We start from the raw sequence: 16,932 nt of genomic DNA, 5'->3' as shown, positions 1-16,932 counted from the left end.
ATTAAGGGCAGAAGTCTGAGTAGTGTTGAGGAGCAGAAGGATCTTGGGGTCCGGGTCCACAGGACTCTTAAATCGGCCTCGCAGGTGGAGGAGGTGGTCAAGAAGGCGTATGGTGTACTGGCCTTCATTAATCGAGGGATTGAGTTTAGGAGTCGGGAGGTAATGCTGGAACTTTATAAGACCCTTATCAGGCCTCATTTGGAGTATTGTGCGCAGTTCTGGTCGCCTCACTATAGGAAAGATGTAGAAGCTGTTGAAAGGGTGCAGAGGAGATTTACAAGGATGTTGCCTGGACTGGGAGGCATGCCTTATGAAGTTAGGTTGAGGGAGCTGGGACTCTTTTCCCTGGAGAGACGAAGGTTGAGAGGCGACCTGATAGAAGTTTACAAAATGTTGAGAGGAATAGATAGGGTGGACTCTCAGAGGCTATTTCCCCGGTTTGAAATGGTCGCTACGAGAGGACACAGATTTAAGGTGCGGGGAGGGAGGTTCAGAAGTGATGTTAGGGGTAAGTTTTTCACTCAGAGGGTGGTGAGTGAATGGAATCGGCTGCCGTCAGTGGTGGTGGAGGCGAACTCGCTGGGGTCTTTTAAAAGACTTCTGGATGAGTATATGGGGTTTAATGAGATTGAGGGTTATAGATAGGTCTGTAGGTTGGTAGGTGATGTGGTCGGCGCAACTTGTGGGCCGAAGGGCCTGTTTGTGCTGTAGTGTTCTATGTTCTATGTAACTCCATATACCTGCCTTTGGACCATATTCCTTAATACCTCTGCTTAACAAAAAACATCTATCTCAGATTTAAAATTAACAACTGAGCTAGCATCAACTGCTGTTTATGGAAGAGAGTTCCAAACCTTTACCATCCTTAGAAGTGCTTCCTAACATCTCTCCTGAATGGTTTGGCCCTAATTTTTAGTCTGTGCCTCTAGTTCCAGAATCTCCTGTCTTCTCCTGTTAGTATCTTGAAGACTTTGATCAGATCACCTTTAACCTTCTAAATGCTAGACAAAACAGGTCTAATTTGTATAATCCCTCCTCATAACCTAACCCCTGAAGTCCAGGTATCATTCTTGCAAACCTATGCTGCACTCTGTCCAAGGCCAATATATCTTTCCTAAAATGTGGTGCCCAGATCTGTTCACAGTGATTCCAAGTGAGGTCTAACCAGGGCTTTGTATAGTTGCAGCATAACTTCTGCATTCTTACATGCCAGTCCTCTAGTTAGAAAGACCAGGATCCCGTCAGGCTTCATGATTATTTTCTGCACCTGTGCGTGGCATTTTAAAGATCTGTGCACCTGAACCCCTAAGTCCCTTTGGACATCTACTGTATTTAACTTCATATTGTTTGGATCTATCCTTTTTTGGTCCAAAATGAGTAAACTCACTTGCTTAGATTGAAATCCATCTGCCACAGTTTTACCCATTCACCTATTATACCAATATCCCTTTGTAATTTTATGCTATCATCTACACTGTCCACAGTGCTGCCTAACTTTGTGTCATCAGCAAATTCAGATATATGCCATTACCCCTTTTTTAAAATCCTAAACTAATCCCAATTGCCCACATTTGGACCATATACCTCTATACCCATCTCACCCATGTAACTGCCTAAATGCATTTATATAGATGATCTGGAGGAGGGAACCGAGTGTATGGTGTCGAAATTTGCTGATGACACCAAGATTGGTGGAACGGCAAATTGCACGGAGGGTGTGGAGAATCTGCAGAAGGATCTAGATAGGCTGGGCGAATGGGCCAGGAACTGGTAAATGGAATTTAATGTTGGCAAGTGCAAGGTGGTCCACTTTGGTAGGAATAATGGTAGGAAGGACTATTACTTACGGGGCGAAAAACTGCAACAGGCGACGGTGCAGAGGGACCTCGGCGTCCTTGTGCATGAGTCGCAAAAACCCAGTCTGCAGGTGCAGCAGGTGGTCAGGAAGGCTAATGGGATGTTGGCCTTCATAGCGAGGGGGATTGAATAGAAAAGTAGGAAGGTCTTGCTGCAGCTGTATAGGGCATTGGTGAGGCCGCAGCTGGAGTACTGTGTGCAGTTTTGGTTGCTGCACTTACGCAAGGATATTTTGGCCTTGGAGGGAGTGCAGAGGAGGTTTACTAGGCTGATACCGGAGTTGAGGGGGTTGAGCTATGAGGAGAGGCTGAATAAAGAGGCTTGTACTCGTTAGAGTTTAGAAGAATGAGGGGAGATCTCACTGAGACGTATAAGATGATGAATGGGATGGATAGGATAGAGGTGGAGAGACTCTTCCCGCTCAGAAAGGACAGTAGGACTAGGGGGCACAGCCTCAAGATAAAGGGGGAGCGGTTTAGAACGGAGTTGAGGAGGAACTTCTTCACTCAAAGGGTGGTGAATCTCTGGAATTCTCTGCCCGTTGAAGTGGTGGAGGCTACCTCACTAAATATTTTTAAGACGCGGGTTGATGGGTTTTTGATAAGCGAGGGGATTAAGGGTTATGGGGAGAGGGCGGGAATGTGGAACTGAGCCACGACAGATCAGCCATGATCTTATTGAATGGCGGGGCAGGCTCGAAGGGCTAGATGGCCTACTCCTGCTCCTATTTCTTATGTTCTTTTTAAAAGACAAAATTGTACCTGCCTCTATTACCACCTCTGGCAGATTGTACCAGATACCACCCTGTGTGTGAAAAAATTGCCCCTCTGGACTCTTTTGTATCTCTCCCATCTCACCGTAAACCTATACCCTCTAGTTTTAGACTCCTTTAGCTTTGGGGAAAGATATTGACTATCTAACTGATCTGTGCCCCTCATTATTTTATAGACCTCGATAAGATCACCCCTCAGCATTATACGCTTCAGTGAAAAAAGTCCCAATCTATCCAGCCTCTCCTTATAACTCAAACCATCAAGTCCGGGTAGCATCCTAGTAAATCTTCTTGTAGTTAGCCCGGTTTGTATTGTAACCACATTTTTTTTTGGTTTGTAGTCCAATGAGACCTTCCCTGAATTTGACAAGCTGATGTGATGATGAAATTTGCCTAAATTTTGTTACTGATCTCACCCAGTATCCTCGCGTATAATTCATTGAAGTTGCTGATAAACAATGTGAACAATTGAGGCCCCAACACAGATTCTCGTGGGAAACCACTCGTCACATCCCCACAATCTGAGCACCTACCTTTATCCCTATCTGCCACTAATTTGTCCTCAATCCCATGGGCTTCTACCTTTGTTAAAAGTCTCTTGTGTGGGACTTTGTCAAAGGCCTTCTGGAAATCCATTTAAACAACATCCATTGACATTGTCCTGTCCACGACATGTAGATTAACTAGATGTAGAATCTTAGCTTAGTTTCTTGAGTACATGACAATACGCTCACTAGATCTCAAAGTAAATATGTTCACTGACAAAGGTTTGGAAAGTTGTGACTGATACTGAAGAAGTCAAAATGATTTGATTTAAGAAAGTCAGAAAATCCCAAAAATGTAATCATCTCTGAGGTAAATCGTTTTATCATCTCCTAGAATAAGTGTGTAGTGCAGTCCAAGCTGCATGAGCTGAAGGATAATGTTTCTATTTTCTTGTGGTAGATGCTATAATGGACATGTTTCAGGCACCAGTGATCCCTGAATTGCCTCAACCAGATGAAAATGAGGGTGTGTTTGCAGACGATCAAATGGAAGCACAAGATGCAGATTCCAAAACATTCCGTAAAACGGATGGTAAGCCTGTGAATTTATCTATATTATGTTAATCTGTGATTGCTCCAGCTGTTTTTTTTTAAGGTTCTTTAGTTCTTTAGTATATTTGATCAAATTTCATTTATTTTCTGAACCATTTTCCCTATAGCCAGTTCTATTATTTTGACAGTTGTTGATGTTGGACGAATAAAAAAGATAAATTAGTTCATGGGATATGGGATTTGCTGGCTGGGCCAGCATTTATTGTCCACCCCTGAACCACACAGTCTCATGTCTGTAGTTAGCCAGGTTTGTATCGTAACCATATTTTTTTGGTGTGTAGTCCAGTGAGACTTTGCCTGAATTTAACAAGCTGATGTGATGATGAGATTTACCTAAATTTTGTTACTAATCTCACCCAGTATCCTTAAGTATAATCCATGTTTTCTTGAGTATTTAATGCATTTCTAGTGCTAGGCACGGCTTGGAGCTCCAATCCAGTGCTGTCAAGATCTCTTGTTTGATTGTAGAATCTGTATTTATTAAATGCTTAATATGGTTGTAAATTTATCATTAGCCCTTACCCAATATGTATCCTCTTTTTATTCTTTCAATGGATGTGGGTGTCACTAGCAAGGCCAAGAATTGTTGCCTATCTCCAAGCGCCCTTAAGAAGGCGGTTGTTGTGTATCCATAGAACTTACAGTGCAGAAAGCCTAGCCCATCAAATCTGCAGTGATCTTTGAAAGAGCATCCCACCGAGGATATCCCTGTAACTCTGCACATTTACCATTACTAATCCACCCCATCTACAAATCTTTGAACACCGAAGAGGCAATTTAGCATGGCCAATCCATCTGACACTTATTTTTTGGACTGTGGAAGGAAACCAAAGCACCCAGAGGAAACTCTCAGTCACGGGGAGAGCATGCCAACTCCACACAGACAAGACAGTTACCCAAGGCTGGAATTGAACCCTGGAACCGTAAGGCAGCAATGCTAGCTACCTTGTTGCCCTATCTTTGTTCCTCGTTTGAACAAGATCACTTTAAAAACCCAATCACGTGACGTGTTGATGACACCATCAGCCATTTACATGAGCAAATGCGCAGTCATAGAACCCATAAAACCCTACAGTGCAGAAAGAGGCCCTTCGGCCCATCGAGTCTGCAGTGAACACAATCCCACCCAGGCCCTTCTCCCATATCCCTACACATTATACCCACTAATCCCTCTAACCTACGCATCCCTGATCACCTAAGGGCAATTTCTTAGCACGGCCAATCAACCTAACCCGCACATCTTTGGACTGTGGGAGGAAACCAGAGCACCCGGAGGAAACCCACGCAGACACAAGGAGAATGTGCAAACTTCACAGAGACAGTGACCCGAGCCGGGAATCAAACCCAGGACCCTGGAGCTGTGAAGCAGCAGTGCTAACCACTGTGCTACCGTGCCGCCCATATCTATCCTAACAGCCTGGATATTAAACAGCTTTCCCATAAAGCTCATGTTTGTTTGTAACTTTGAAGTCTGGACACCTATCCTTTAAAAATATCACAAAGAAAACTGGCGACGAGGAGGTGGGAACTACACTGGTAGATTCCTCTTCTTCGGTTTCATTTTTTCACTTTCCCTAATATATTGTTACAATAGAATTCTGTTTTCTTTAGCTACTAACAATTTTTCCCTATTAAAATCTTCAGGCTTTTAAATCACAAATTTTCTATTGTCTAATTACTACTCCCCAATTTCATAGAATCACAGAAACCCTACAGTGCAGAAGAAGGCCATTTGGCCTATCGAGTCTGCACCGACAACAATCCCATGTAGGCCCTATCCCCATAACCCCACGTATTTACCCCATATATCTTGCTAAAACCTATGCATCCTGGCACATTAAGGGGCAATTTAACATGGCTAATGCACCTAACCTGCACACCTTTTGGAGTTCCTCCTCTTTTACCTCCTCTTTTCTTTTATTCTATATAAGTTTGCTTGAGCTCTATGATAGTAGACCTTGGCTGATGATAAAATGACTTTTCCAGAGCAGTTACACTATAAAGCTATTGTTTTTTGAAATCAAGTAAGGACATGTTAGGTAGAAACCTGGTGAAGACATTCTTGTTAATGGCAAAGATCTCTTGATTATTTTACCTTTTTTTTCCTCAAGATAACCATCAAGCCTTCGAAATTCAGGGTATGAACTTTGCTCCATCTTCCACTCTTCAGTTTTCTATCTTTGAAGATGATGCTGGTGATGTAAATAGGTATATCAAACAAGTTTCTTGTAACTTTATTTTTTGAAAAATTTGACTCTTGTTAATTAGCATTGTGATGTTGCAGCATACAAAATGATTTGAATAGTAAACCTGCAGAATCGAGGCCATGGGGAGAATTATCTGAGAAACAATTCACTGCTGTTAAAGAAAAGGTAAGACTTCTGTTTTTCGCTGCCCTATCAAAGTGCTTTGCATATACTGAATTACTTCTTGGAACATAGGAACGCAGCAGCTATTTTGTAACAATGGCAGTGAAATGAATGACTGGTTAATTTATGGTGTTAGTTCAAGAAAAAAATAATGCTAGGATACCTAAATAAGTAGAGCCATTGGATCTTTAATGTCATTTAATGAACCACAGAACATGGTGGCACAGTGGTTAGCACTGCTGCCTGATACTCCAGGGAACCGGGTTCAATTCCAGGCTGGGGTGAATGTGTGTCTGTGTGGTGTTTGCATGTTCTCCCTGTATCTGCATGAGTTTCCTCCAGGTGCTCCAGTTTCCTCCCACAATCCAAAGATGTGCAGGTTAGGTGAATTGGCCATGCTAAATTCAGAGTTTTTTTACCCAGGCAAAGAGTTAGTGCAGACGTGATGGGCTGAATGGGTCCCTTCTGCAGTGTATGGATTCTATGAATCTATGAACAAGCAGGCTGGATCATCGATGACTTTAATTTCTTTAGCTAAACGATAACAGTTCTGACAATGCCGCATTCCTTCAGTAATGCAGCTTAGATTATCTTTAACAATTCTGCAATTGAGTTTGAGCCCAAACTTCCTGACGACAAACAAAATTGTATCTAATACTAAGCTAATAACCGTAAGAGAGGCTTATTTTTTGACCATCTTCAGGTGTTTGGTGTAATCTCAGTAGAAATATCCTTGTGTCCTTTCATCAGAAAACCTTAAATAAAGTTTTTAGGTTTCTGATGAAAGTTCACCAACCTGAAAGGTTAATTGCTTTTCTCGCCACAAGACCTGCCTGACCTGCTAAGTATTTCCAGCATTTTCTATTTTTATTTGTAAATTGACATTATCTGTCTCAGAAGTAGCCATGATTTTTGTCAATGCTAAATATATTTTCAACAGGAAAATAAATGAGTATTTTCATAACTCTATTGGTTGAAGCCACTTTGTGATGTCACATGGTTATTATGATATCATAAATTGCCCAACACCTTTGCTAATGTGCCTCTCCCCTCAATCCAACTGAAAATGAGGAATAAAAAGCTTTAAAATCACTTAATACTGCACACTTACTTAGTTCTTTACAATGTTGGACAGTAATAATATATGAAAACTCCCAGTAAACCAGCAATAATGTAATTTAGCATTTGAGAAATTGTATTCCAGATCTAGTCCTTGTTGTTACTTAACATGTTTTGTAAAGTATGAAATTGATTTTTTTAAAAAACTTTTGTACAGGGTATAGATGATCACAATGTTTGGGCTGTTTTTGATAACAAAGCCCTGCCCAATGATGCAGAGGATTTAGCCTTTGCAGCCCCACTTGCATCAACTCCATTCAATGGGGTACCACTACAGCCAAAGAAAGCTACAAAGGATTACAGTGAAGGTAAGAATCTGTTTAGTGTGTCAAATCCAAGCAGTGATTGAAAAATGTAAAGTGTAGCTATCCGTCATTCAGTGCTTCCAATGTAGTCCTAAAAAAAGTGCTAAACAAGAATCCATTTCCCATTTTAAAAAAAAATCATGTAATAAGGTTGGGTTACAGTCTTGATCTGTTATTTTTACATTTAAAAGAAAAACTATTGGCTAATTGACCAAAAATCATCATGCTAACTTAGTAAATCAAATTTTACTGTACCGCCCGCCATGAGAATCAGAGTGGGTGAGGGATGGACCACAGAAAGGTCCGTTGATCTCTGGCAGGATTTTCTAGTTTCAGGTTGAGCAAAACTGCCCAGTAATCCTGCCCAGTAACTCTGAACTTCATAACTTTTTCCTCTAACGGGCCACTCACCACCTCCTTGACCCACCTACTAGCTGTCTCCCTGACCTGTCTGCTCACTGCATTCCTGACCTGCTCATCCGTCCTTCCTGCTCACCTCAACTTGTGAGCGAGAGCTTAGGAGAGTATTGGCAAGAGGCAGCTGCAAGTAGGGGAGGTGGAGCATGTGCTGGGAAACAGCAAACAGGAGAGTCAAGGGAGCAAAGTGGCTTGGTGAAGGTTCGGGAAAAAGAAGCAATGAACTGAAAAGTAGAGAGAGGGACATGATGATCTGAAGGATTTGAGGAAGGAGGCAAAGTGGCAGTTTATTTTTTAAAAAGACTGTCTGAGCTAAAAAGAAAATGGAAGCAGCACTTCAAGGAATGTCCCTAATTTACAATTAGAGTTAAAAATGAAAACATGCTATTAAAATGCACATTGAAATTGAATGTCTGTAAACAATCAATAAAAACTGGATTATTTTTTTCCCAGAAAATACACAACTTAACAACAATGGGCATGCAGCTCTTCATTCATCAGAGGAGGAGTGCTTTCAGCTTGCCAAAATCAGAAAAATTAGGTAAGAACTGTTAACACCAAGGGCTATTCAATTTTATCGACTTTATTTTGTTTTGGAATGGTTTTCAAATCAGTGATTACATTGTGAGAATTAATTTAATTAACTGTATAGAATATACAGAAGATAATTATTAAAAATATGCAAGTATTTAATAATTGTAGTGGTTGATGTGGTTGTTTCTTACTACATGAATCTGTTCATGTAATATAATACGCAATGGCAAAACAGTTGTCAGTAATCTTTTCTTATGAATCGAAACAATTTTATTGGTGATCAAGTAATCTTTTTTTCTTCTACCTCCAAACATTTTTTTTAAACAGTCCTTCTCAGAATCTAGAACCACAACCTACCAATAGCATATCAATCCTTGCTGTTGACCCTAGCATTAATTGTCAGGATGTATGCAATGAGCTACCAATCTCTGAAGAATTTCAGATGATTGAAGAGGAACGAGAATCGAACGGCCTACTTAACATTGAAGACTGTCTCAAACCTGAACAGTCATTTTGCTGTCTACAGGAAATGTACTGCAGTGATCTACAGTTTGAGGAGCCAGCTGAAACCTTTACAGAAACTGGTAAATATCACCATCCATACCAGGCTGCCTATAACTAGTGGAGCTATTGTTGTACAAGTGTACTATTTAAATATGTTTGCTATTGGTATTAAACTAATTGAAATCTTTCAACGAATTTGATTTGCTTAATGCTCTGTGTTTCTATGTTCTCTTTCTAAAAATTGACTTCTAAATGGCTTGCATTCATGCAGAACCACTGATGTAAGGATGTTTCAAAACATTTAAGACTAGGAAATGGACAAGGTAATAGACCATGAAGGCAGAGATTAGGAGTGAATTTGTAGGTGGAGCAAAATTTTGGAAGGATTTAATTTTGTACGTTGGCAGATGGTCACTTTTGCTTAGCAAGAATAGAAGTAATGAGATGAGGGATTGCATGGAAATGGCAGGAGCAAAAAAAGTAAAGCTTGGGGAAGGTAAAGCTTGAGGGGCGGAGAGATGGGGAGAACATTGGATAATTAAGAACATAAGAAATAGGAGCAGGAGTAGGCCATCTAGCCCTTCGAGCCTGCCCCGCCATTCAATAAGATCATGGCTGATCTGTTGTGGCTCAGTTCCACATTCCCGCCCTCTCCCCATAACCCTTAATCCCCTCTCTTATCAAAAACCCATCAACCCGCGTCTTAAAAATATTTAGCAAGGTAGCCTCCACCACTTCAACGGGCAGAGAATTCCAGAGATTCATCACCCTTTTGAGTGAAGAAGTTCCTCCTCAACTCTGTTCTAAACTGCCCCCCCCCCCCCCCCCCCCCCTTTATCTTGAGGCTGTGCCCCCTAGTCCTACTATCCTTCCTGAGCGGGAAGAGTCTCTCCACCTCTATCCTATCCATCCCATTCATCATCTTATACGTCTCAATGAGATCTCCCCTCATTCTTCTAAACTCTAACGAGTACAAGCCTAGTTTATTCAGCCTCTCCTCATAGCTCAACCCCCTCAACTCCGGCATCAGCCTAGTAAACCTCCTCTGCACTCCCTCCAAGGCCAAAATATCCTTGCATAAGTACGGCGACCAAAACTGCACACAGTACTCCAGCTGCAGCCTCACCAATGCCCTATACAGCCGCAGCAAGACCTCCCTACTTTTATATTCAATCCCCCTTGCTATGAAGGCCAGCATCCCATTCGTCTTCCTGACCACCTGCTGCACCTGCAAGCTGGGTTTTTGCGACTCATGCACAAGGACCCCGAGGTCCCTCTGCACCGTCGCCTGCTGCAGTTTTTCGCCCCGTAAGTAATAATCCTTCCTACCATTATTCCTACCAAAGTGGACCACCTCGCACTTGCCAACATTAAATTCCATTTGCCATTTCCTGGTCCATCCGCCCAGCCTATCTAGATCCTTCTGTAGACTCTCCACACCCTCCGCACAATTTGCCGTTCCACCAATCTTGGTGTCATCAGCAAATTTTGACACCCTACACTTGGTTCCCTCCTCCAGATCATCTATATAAATGGTAAATAGCTGAGCCCCAGCACCGACCCCTAGGGCACTCCACTAGTCACCATCCGCCAATCCGAATAGCACCCATTGACCCCCACTCTCTGCCTCCTATTTGACAACCAATCCTCTATCCACGCTAACACCCTACCCCAACTCCATGTCCCCTGACCTTCTGCAATAACCTCTTGTGAGGTACCTTGTCAAACGCCTTCTGAAAATCAAGAAAGACCACATCCACCGACTCTCCTCTATCCACCGCCCTAGACACATCCTCATAGAACTCCAGTAAATTTGTCAGACACGACTTCCCTTTAATGAAACCGTGCTGCGTCCGCTCTATCAAGCAATTCCTCTCAAGATGCCTCGCTATTTCCTCCTTGATGACGGATTCTAACATTTTACCTACAACAGACGTTAAACTAACCGGCCTATAATTCCCTGCCTTTTGCCTGGCACCCTTCTTAAACAACGGCGTAACATTAGCCGCTTTCCAATCTTCCGGCACTTCCCCGGAATCCAGCGACGTCTGGAAAATAACCACCAAGGCATCCACTATCACCTCCGCCATTTCTTTCAGAACCCTCGGATGCATTCCATCTGGTCCTGGCAACTTGTCCACAATCAGCCCCTCCAGTCTGTCGAGCACCGCCTCTCTCGTAACAGTAATGTCATTGAGACCCTCCAGTCTTACCACCTTTCCATCTCTAACACCCGGCAAATTATTCACGTCCTCCTCCGTGAAGACAGAAACAAAAAAGTTATTCAGGATCTCAGCCATATCCCCATCCCCTACCACTAAGTCCCCTTTCTCATCCTGTAAGGGACCAACATTCACCCTAGCCAGCCTCTTCCTTTTCATAAAAACTCTTGCTATCCTTTTTTATATTAAGCGCTAGCCCAGCTTCATAGTTTCTCCTACCCTTCTTTATCAACTTCTTTGTCAATCTTTGTTGACATTTAAACCTCTCCCAATCCTCTTCTCGCCCACTACTCTTAGCTACTCTAAACGCCTCCGCTTTTAATTTAACACTTTCCTTCACCTCCTTCGTTATCCACGGCTTATTACCTCTCCTCCTACTGTCCTTTTTGACCATCGGAATAAATTTCCGCTGAGCACCAAGAAAGATCTCCTTAAAGATCCTCCACTGCTCCTCAGCAGACCTACCTTCCAACGCGCTCCCCCAGTCCACATTCGCCAATTCTTCTCTCATCCTACCGTACTCCCCTCTGTTCAAACAAAGGACGTGCGTCTGGGAACCCACTTTCTCCTCCTCCATCTGCACCAGAAACTCCGCCATACAATGATCACTGTCCCCAAGAGGATCCTTCACCGCAAGGTTCCTAATTCTGTCCGCCTGATTACATAACACCAGATCCAAGATAGCTCGCTCCCTCGTCGGCTCCAACACACACTGTTCCAGGAAACTATCCCGGCAGCATTCCAAGAACTCCTCCTCGAGCCCTCCGCGTCCAACATGGGTCGACCAATCTATATGTAGATTGAAATCCCCCATAACTACGGCCGTCCCATTCCTGCACGCCACACTTATTTACGCGTTAACAGCCCGCCCCACCTCCAGATCATTATTCGGGGGCCTATACACGACACCCACCAGCGTCTTCCTCCCTTTGCTGTTCCTAATCTCTACCCACAACGATTCCGCTTTCTGCTCCTTGGCTCCAATATCATCCCTTGCTACCACCCTGATGCTATCCTTAATCAGCAGAGCTGCGCGCTCCCCCCCCCCCCCCCCCCCCCCCCTTTCCCTCCCGCCTATCCTTCCTAAACACTTGATACCCCTGGACATTCAGCTCTCAGTCCCTGTCACCTTGCAGCCACGTCTCTGTAATGGCCACCAGATCATATCCATTTGTGCCGATCTGCGCCACCAGCTCATCCACTTTATTCCGAATGCTTCGTGCATTCTGATAAAGTGCCTTCATCCCAGCCTTCACCTGGACCCTATTTGCCATAACACCACCAACCATACTCATGCCCCCTATTCCCTCCATTATTGGGATGTCTTTGGCCTCTTCCCTTACCTGTACCCTCTCCTCAACTCTAGACCCCGTAATGTCACCTACCCTCGCACCCTCCCTCCCCCCCAATTAGTTTAGTTCAGATATGGATTGGCAGTTTCAATGATGAGGCTAGAAATTGGCAGTCTTAGTGATGGATAGTATTTGTGGTCAAATCTTTGACTATCAGGATGTCAAGGATTAATGTAGTCTGGTACTTGGCCACTGATTCTAACTCCCTCCAAGGGACAGAGCTTAATGTGGTGCAAAAAACATTGCTTTGTATTGTCTTGGTGTTAAAATGGAGCAAGTTGTAACTTGGTGTTGGTTATGCACTCTCTTAGCACAGAAGTCAGTGATCCCAGTTATTTGGGAGTAGGGGAAGAAGCTTTTGTAGGAGCTGGGTTTAATGGTATGAGGATGTTGAATTGATGGGCACTAATCAGATGACATTTGCTATTTTGGCTTTACACTGTTGGCTTAAAGTCCCATCTGATGCTTTCAGCATTCATTCATTAAAACAAAACTATTCAATAAAAATTAAGTATAATCCTAAATCTTTTATTGTGTGAAGTTTTTTTCTGAAGAATGGGCAGATGGTGATGCTCCTTTTAAGTGCTGACCTAAAACTTAAAACGTAGGAAATTAATGGAAAAAGTTGAGACATCTCCAAATCTATATTAATGTTCCAGGCTAGATTCATGCAATGTAATGCAAAAGGTCAATCATGTTTTTCCTGCAGCCTCTCCTAAGTTGTCAGCTGTTGAGCTTCAAAGCTATTTCACAAAGACTTCCAACCTATGCAATTTGAAACGTTATTGAAAACATTATGTATAATATTTCTTACGTTTGTAAAGACCTTATATTTTGGACTGCTTGTGTGTTTTGTTTTAAATTTATCAGCACAAGTAAGGCTTAAATTAACACTGCAATGAAGTTACTGTGGAATTACCTAGTCACCTAACCAGCACATCTTTCAGAATGTGGGAGGAAACTGGAGTATCTGGAAGAAACCCACGCAGACACGGGGAGAATGTGCAAGTCACCCAAGAAGGGACTCTCACCCTGGTCCCTGGCACTGAGAGAGGGTGGGAGAGGGGAGGTGGGAGAAAGAACTTTTTGACTTGGCTGTTAGGGGTTAATCCTTAATGCTTTTTAGCCCAGATTGTTCTCTTCCTGCTATTTTAACATGCAAGAGAATTTTGGTGCTAATTTTTAAAAAATAAATACACCTTTGCTCTGGCCACTATTTTTTTAACACCACCCTAAGTTATATTGTTAATCTATTTAACTGTTCACTGCTCATCAATATATGTAGCTCTCATACCAAGTTCCATTTCTGGGCACAATAGTGAACTGATTTTGGAGGTGGGCTAAGAACCCAGTTATGAGTTAAAATACCACCACGACAAGTATGAAATTAAATTTGTGAACTGGCACCAGAAATTAAAATTCCTCATTGCTCTTTTTGACATTCTTTTGTCTTGGGCAAATTTTGATATTGTATCCTCCATATCAGAATGTATGCGTCAGGAATACTGTTCTTTACATCTTCCTAGTCATTAAACATTACTTTCTGTTTCTGACCATTGTTTCTAATTCACGTGGCTATGCTGCATTCAATCATTCAATACTGTATGTCTTGATTTAATTATTCAGGGTCTTTTGCAGAATCTTATCAAATTCTTATTGAAATCTGTGAGCACAACATCCACAACATTTCCTTCATCGGTACACTCATTACGTTATGTCCTCAAAGGACTCTCTTGGACATATTCACCCTTTACAAGCCTTTGTTGATGTCTAATTAATACATATTTTTCCAGGTATTCATTTTTATCCCATGCAATTACATCTGGAAGTTTATTGACTACCTATGGCTGACTGAGTTGTAATATTTGGTTTTTTTTAATACCTTAATTAAACATGACCTACATTTATCCTTTTTTTTAACCATTTCCAGCTTTAGGATTTCAGCATGTCTTTGCCAACAGCTAAGACAAATGATGATATATCTCTCTGAAAAGTGTACAGATTTTTAAAATCTGTAATAAGATGAAGCCTGATCATTGGAATTACTCAACCATGTTAAGGCAATACAACACAATTCATTGCTTAGAATACAAAAAGTTGCAATCATTGGCTGATTTCCTTTTAGCCCCGTGGGATGTTTTGATATTTGAGTGGTGTAATATAAGTCTGATTTAAGAATTCTTTAAAATCCTTGAAGCTCATTGCTTTGTATCTGTATTAGTCATTCAAAAAAAAAATCTGGAGTTAACCAATATAATTTGATTAAAATATTACATTTTAAATGCATGAAAGTGAGCCACAGAATGTTATAACTTTTTTTTCCTCTCATTGTCCAGGTCTAATCATCAAGAATCCTTGGGACAAGAACCTTATCAGTGAACTTCTGTCAAATCTAACCAAACCATTGAATTCCTATGGCTCTTTTTTAATCTGGAAGGACAATATGCCTATCATCAGACCAAAAATCAACCTTTCTTTAGGTAAACACATTTAACGGTACCTCCTCATTAGTAACTCTTTCAGTCTTTCCATAGTCTTTCCCAGAGCAAAATATATGCTATTTTCCAGCCCATCATTTTCCTATGAGTAGGAGCAACTTATTTCATAGAATCATAAAAACCCTACAGTGCAGAAGGATAGGGCCTGGGTGGGATTGTTGCTGATGCAGTCTCAATATGTAACCTCACAAATTTACCCCACTAATGCCTCTAACCTACACATCCCAGGACACTAAGGGACAATTGAGCATAGCCAATGCACCTAAACCTGCACACCTTTGGACAATCTTTAGTTTGTACAGCGGTGTATTTCTTTTCTGTGCCTTTTATTTGTAGGAAAGGACCTGGGTTTAACTTGCTGTTATTCCCTGATAATGAAGCTACAATTAATGATGATTAAAGGTAAATCATGAGAAAATATTTCCTTGGGTGGGGGAGTTCAGACAAAGGGGCATAAAATTTGAGCTAGGCAATTCAGGGGTAATGTCAGAGAGAACTTTATCTCACACAGTATGGAAATTTCTCTGCAGAAATACTATTGGGGATAGGTCACTTCAAAATTAGAATTTGGAAATAAACAGATTTTTAAAGCTGTTGAAGGATATTGTAACCAAGGTAGGTCAATGGAGTTGAACATATGAATTAGGAGTAGGCCACCTAAAGGTCATTGGTGAATCAGATGGGCTTTTATAACAGTTAACAATAGTTTTGTGGTCAATATTAGACTAGCATTTATTAGACTAGATTTAATAAATGAATTTAAACTCCAACAGCTGCTGTGGTGGCGTTTGTCCACGAAGCATTAGTCTGGTCTCTGGACTATTGATCCAGTGACGTTACCACTAGGCTCCTGCCTATTAAAACATTTTTTTGTTTGCTTGTTTTCTTCAACCTCTAATTTACATAGTTGGTTTTAGTATGCTTATTTATGCAACTGATTCTATTAAGTTACAAGATCTTTGTAATTTTTTTGTGAAATTATCCTCCTCTCTGTATTTAGGAAATGAAACGTTCCACGTTGCTCATTTACTTGGGCAGGGGTCCTTTGCTCATGTTTACCAAGCTACAATTCTGGACATGAATAATTTGTCTGACGTGAGGAACCAGCAAAAAGTGAGCCTAAAGGTTAGTAAAAGACTATGTTTTTTTGCTAATAGGAACGTAAAAGCAGAAGTAGGCCATTTGAAGATTCGAGTGCATTCAAACAGATCATGACAGGTTTCCCCCCATTATCACCATAAGAAATAGGAGCAGAATTAGGTTACTCAGCCCATCGAGTCTGCTCCTCCATTCAATCGTGGCTGATACTTTTCTCATCCCATTCTCCAGCCTTTTCCCCATAACCCCTGATCCTGTTATTAATTAAGAACCTATCTATCTGTCTTAAGGACACTCAATGACCTGGCCTCCACAGCCTTCTGCGACAAAGAGTTCCACAAATACACCATTGTCTGACTGAAGAAATTCCTCCTCATCTCTGTTTTAAGAGATTGTCCCTTTAGCCTATTTACATAGTTAATTTTAGTATGCTTATTTATGCGCTCTGGTTCTAGTTTTTCCTACTAGTGGAAACATCCTGTCCACATCCACTCTGTCCAGGCTTCGCAGTATCCTGTAAGTTTCAATGAGATCCCCTCTCATCCTTCTAAACTCCGAGTACAGATCCAGAGTCCTAAATTGTTCCTCATACAACAAGCCCTTCATTCCAGGGATCATTCTTATGAACTTCCTCTGGACCCTTTCCAAGGCCAGCACATCCTTCCATTGATATGGGCCCAAAACTGCTCACAGTACTCCAAATGGGGTCTGACCAGAGCCTTATACAGCTTCAGAAGTACCTCCCTGCTTTTGTATTCTAGCCTTCTTGACATGAATGCTAACATTGC

General features: G+C 41.7%; 1 protein-coding gene across 1 annotated transcript in view; it reads left to right on the top strand.

The window, feature by feature from the left end:
- bub1 (BUB1 mitotic checkpoint serine/threonine kinase) overlaps positions 1 to 16,932 on the top strand; it is an 86,252-nt gene that overhangs the window by 50,405 nt on the left and 18,915 nt on the right. Inside the window, exons 13-20 of the mRNA XM_080192933.1 lie at positions 3,575 to 3,706; positions 5,838 to 5,934; positions 6,011 to 6,098; positions 7,372 to 7,522; positions 8,390 to 8,477; positions 8,798 to 9,054; positions 14,885 to 15,028; positions 16,047 to 16,171. Of these exons, the coding sequence (XP_080049059.1) occupies positions 3,575 to 3,706; positions 5,838 to 5,934; positions 6,011 to 6,098; positions 7,372 to 7,522; positions 8,390 to 8,477; positions 8,798 to 9,054; positions 14,885 to 15,028; positions 16,047 to 16,171 (1,082 nt within the window). The remainder of the gene's footprint in view (positions 1 to 3,574; positions 3,707 to 5,837; positions 5,935 to 6,010; positions 6,099 to 7,371; positions 7,523 to 8,389; positions 8,478 to 8,797; positions 9,055 to 14,884; positions 15,029 to 16,046; positions 16,172 to 16,932) is intronic.

The sequence above is a fragment of the Carcharhinus amblyrhynchos genome, chromosome 7 (genome assembly GCF_965287045.1).
Source record: "Carcharhinus amblyrhynchos chromosome 7, sCarAmb.v2.hapA, whole genome shotgun sequence".
Lineage (NCBI taxonomy): Eukaryota > Metazoa > Chordata > Chondrichthyes > Carcharhiniformes > Carcharhinidae > Carcharhinus > Carcharhinus amblyrhynchos.
Note: the sequence above shows the minus strand (reverse complement) of the source record. Positions and strands in the feature narration are given on the sequence as shown.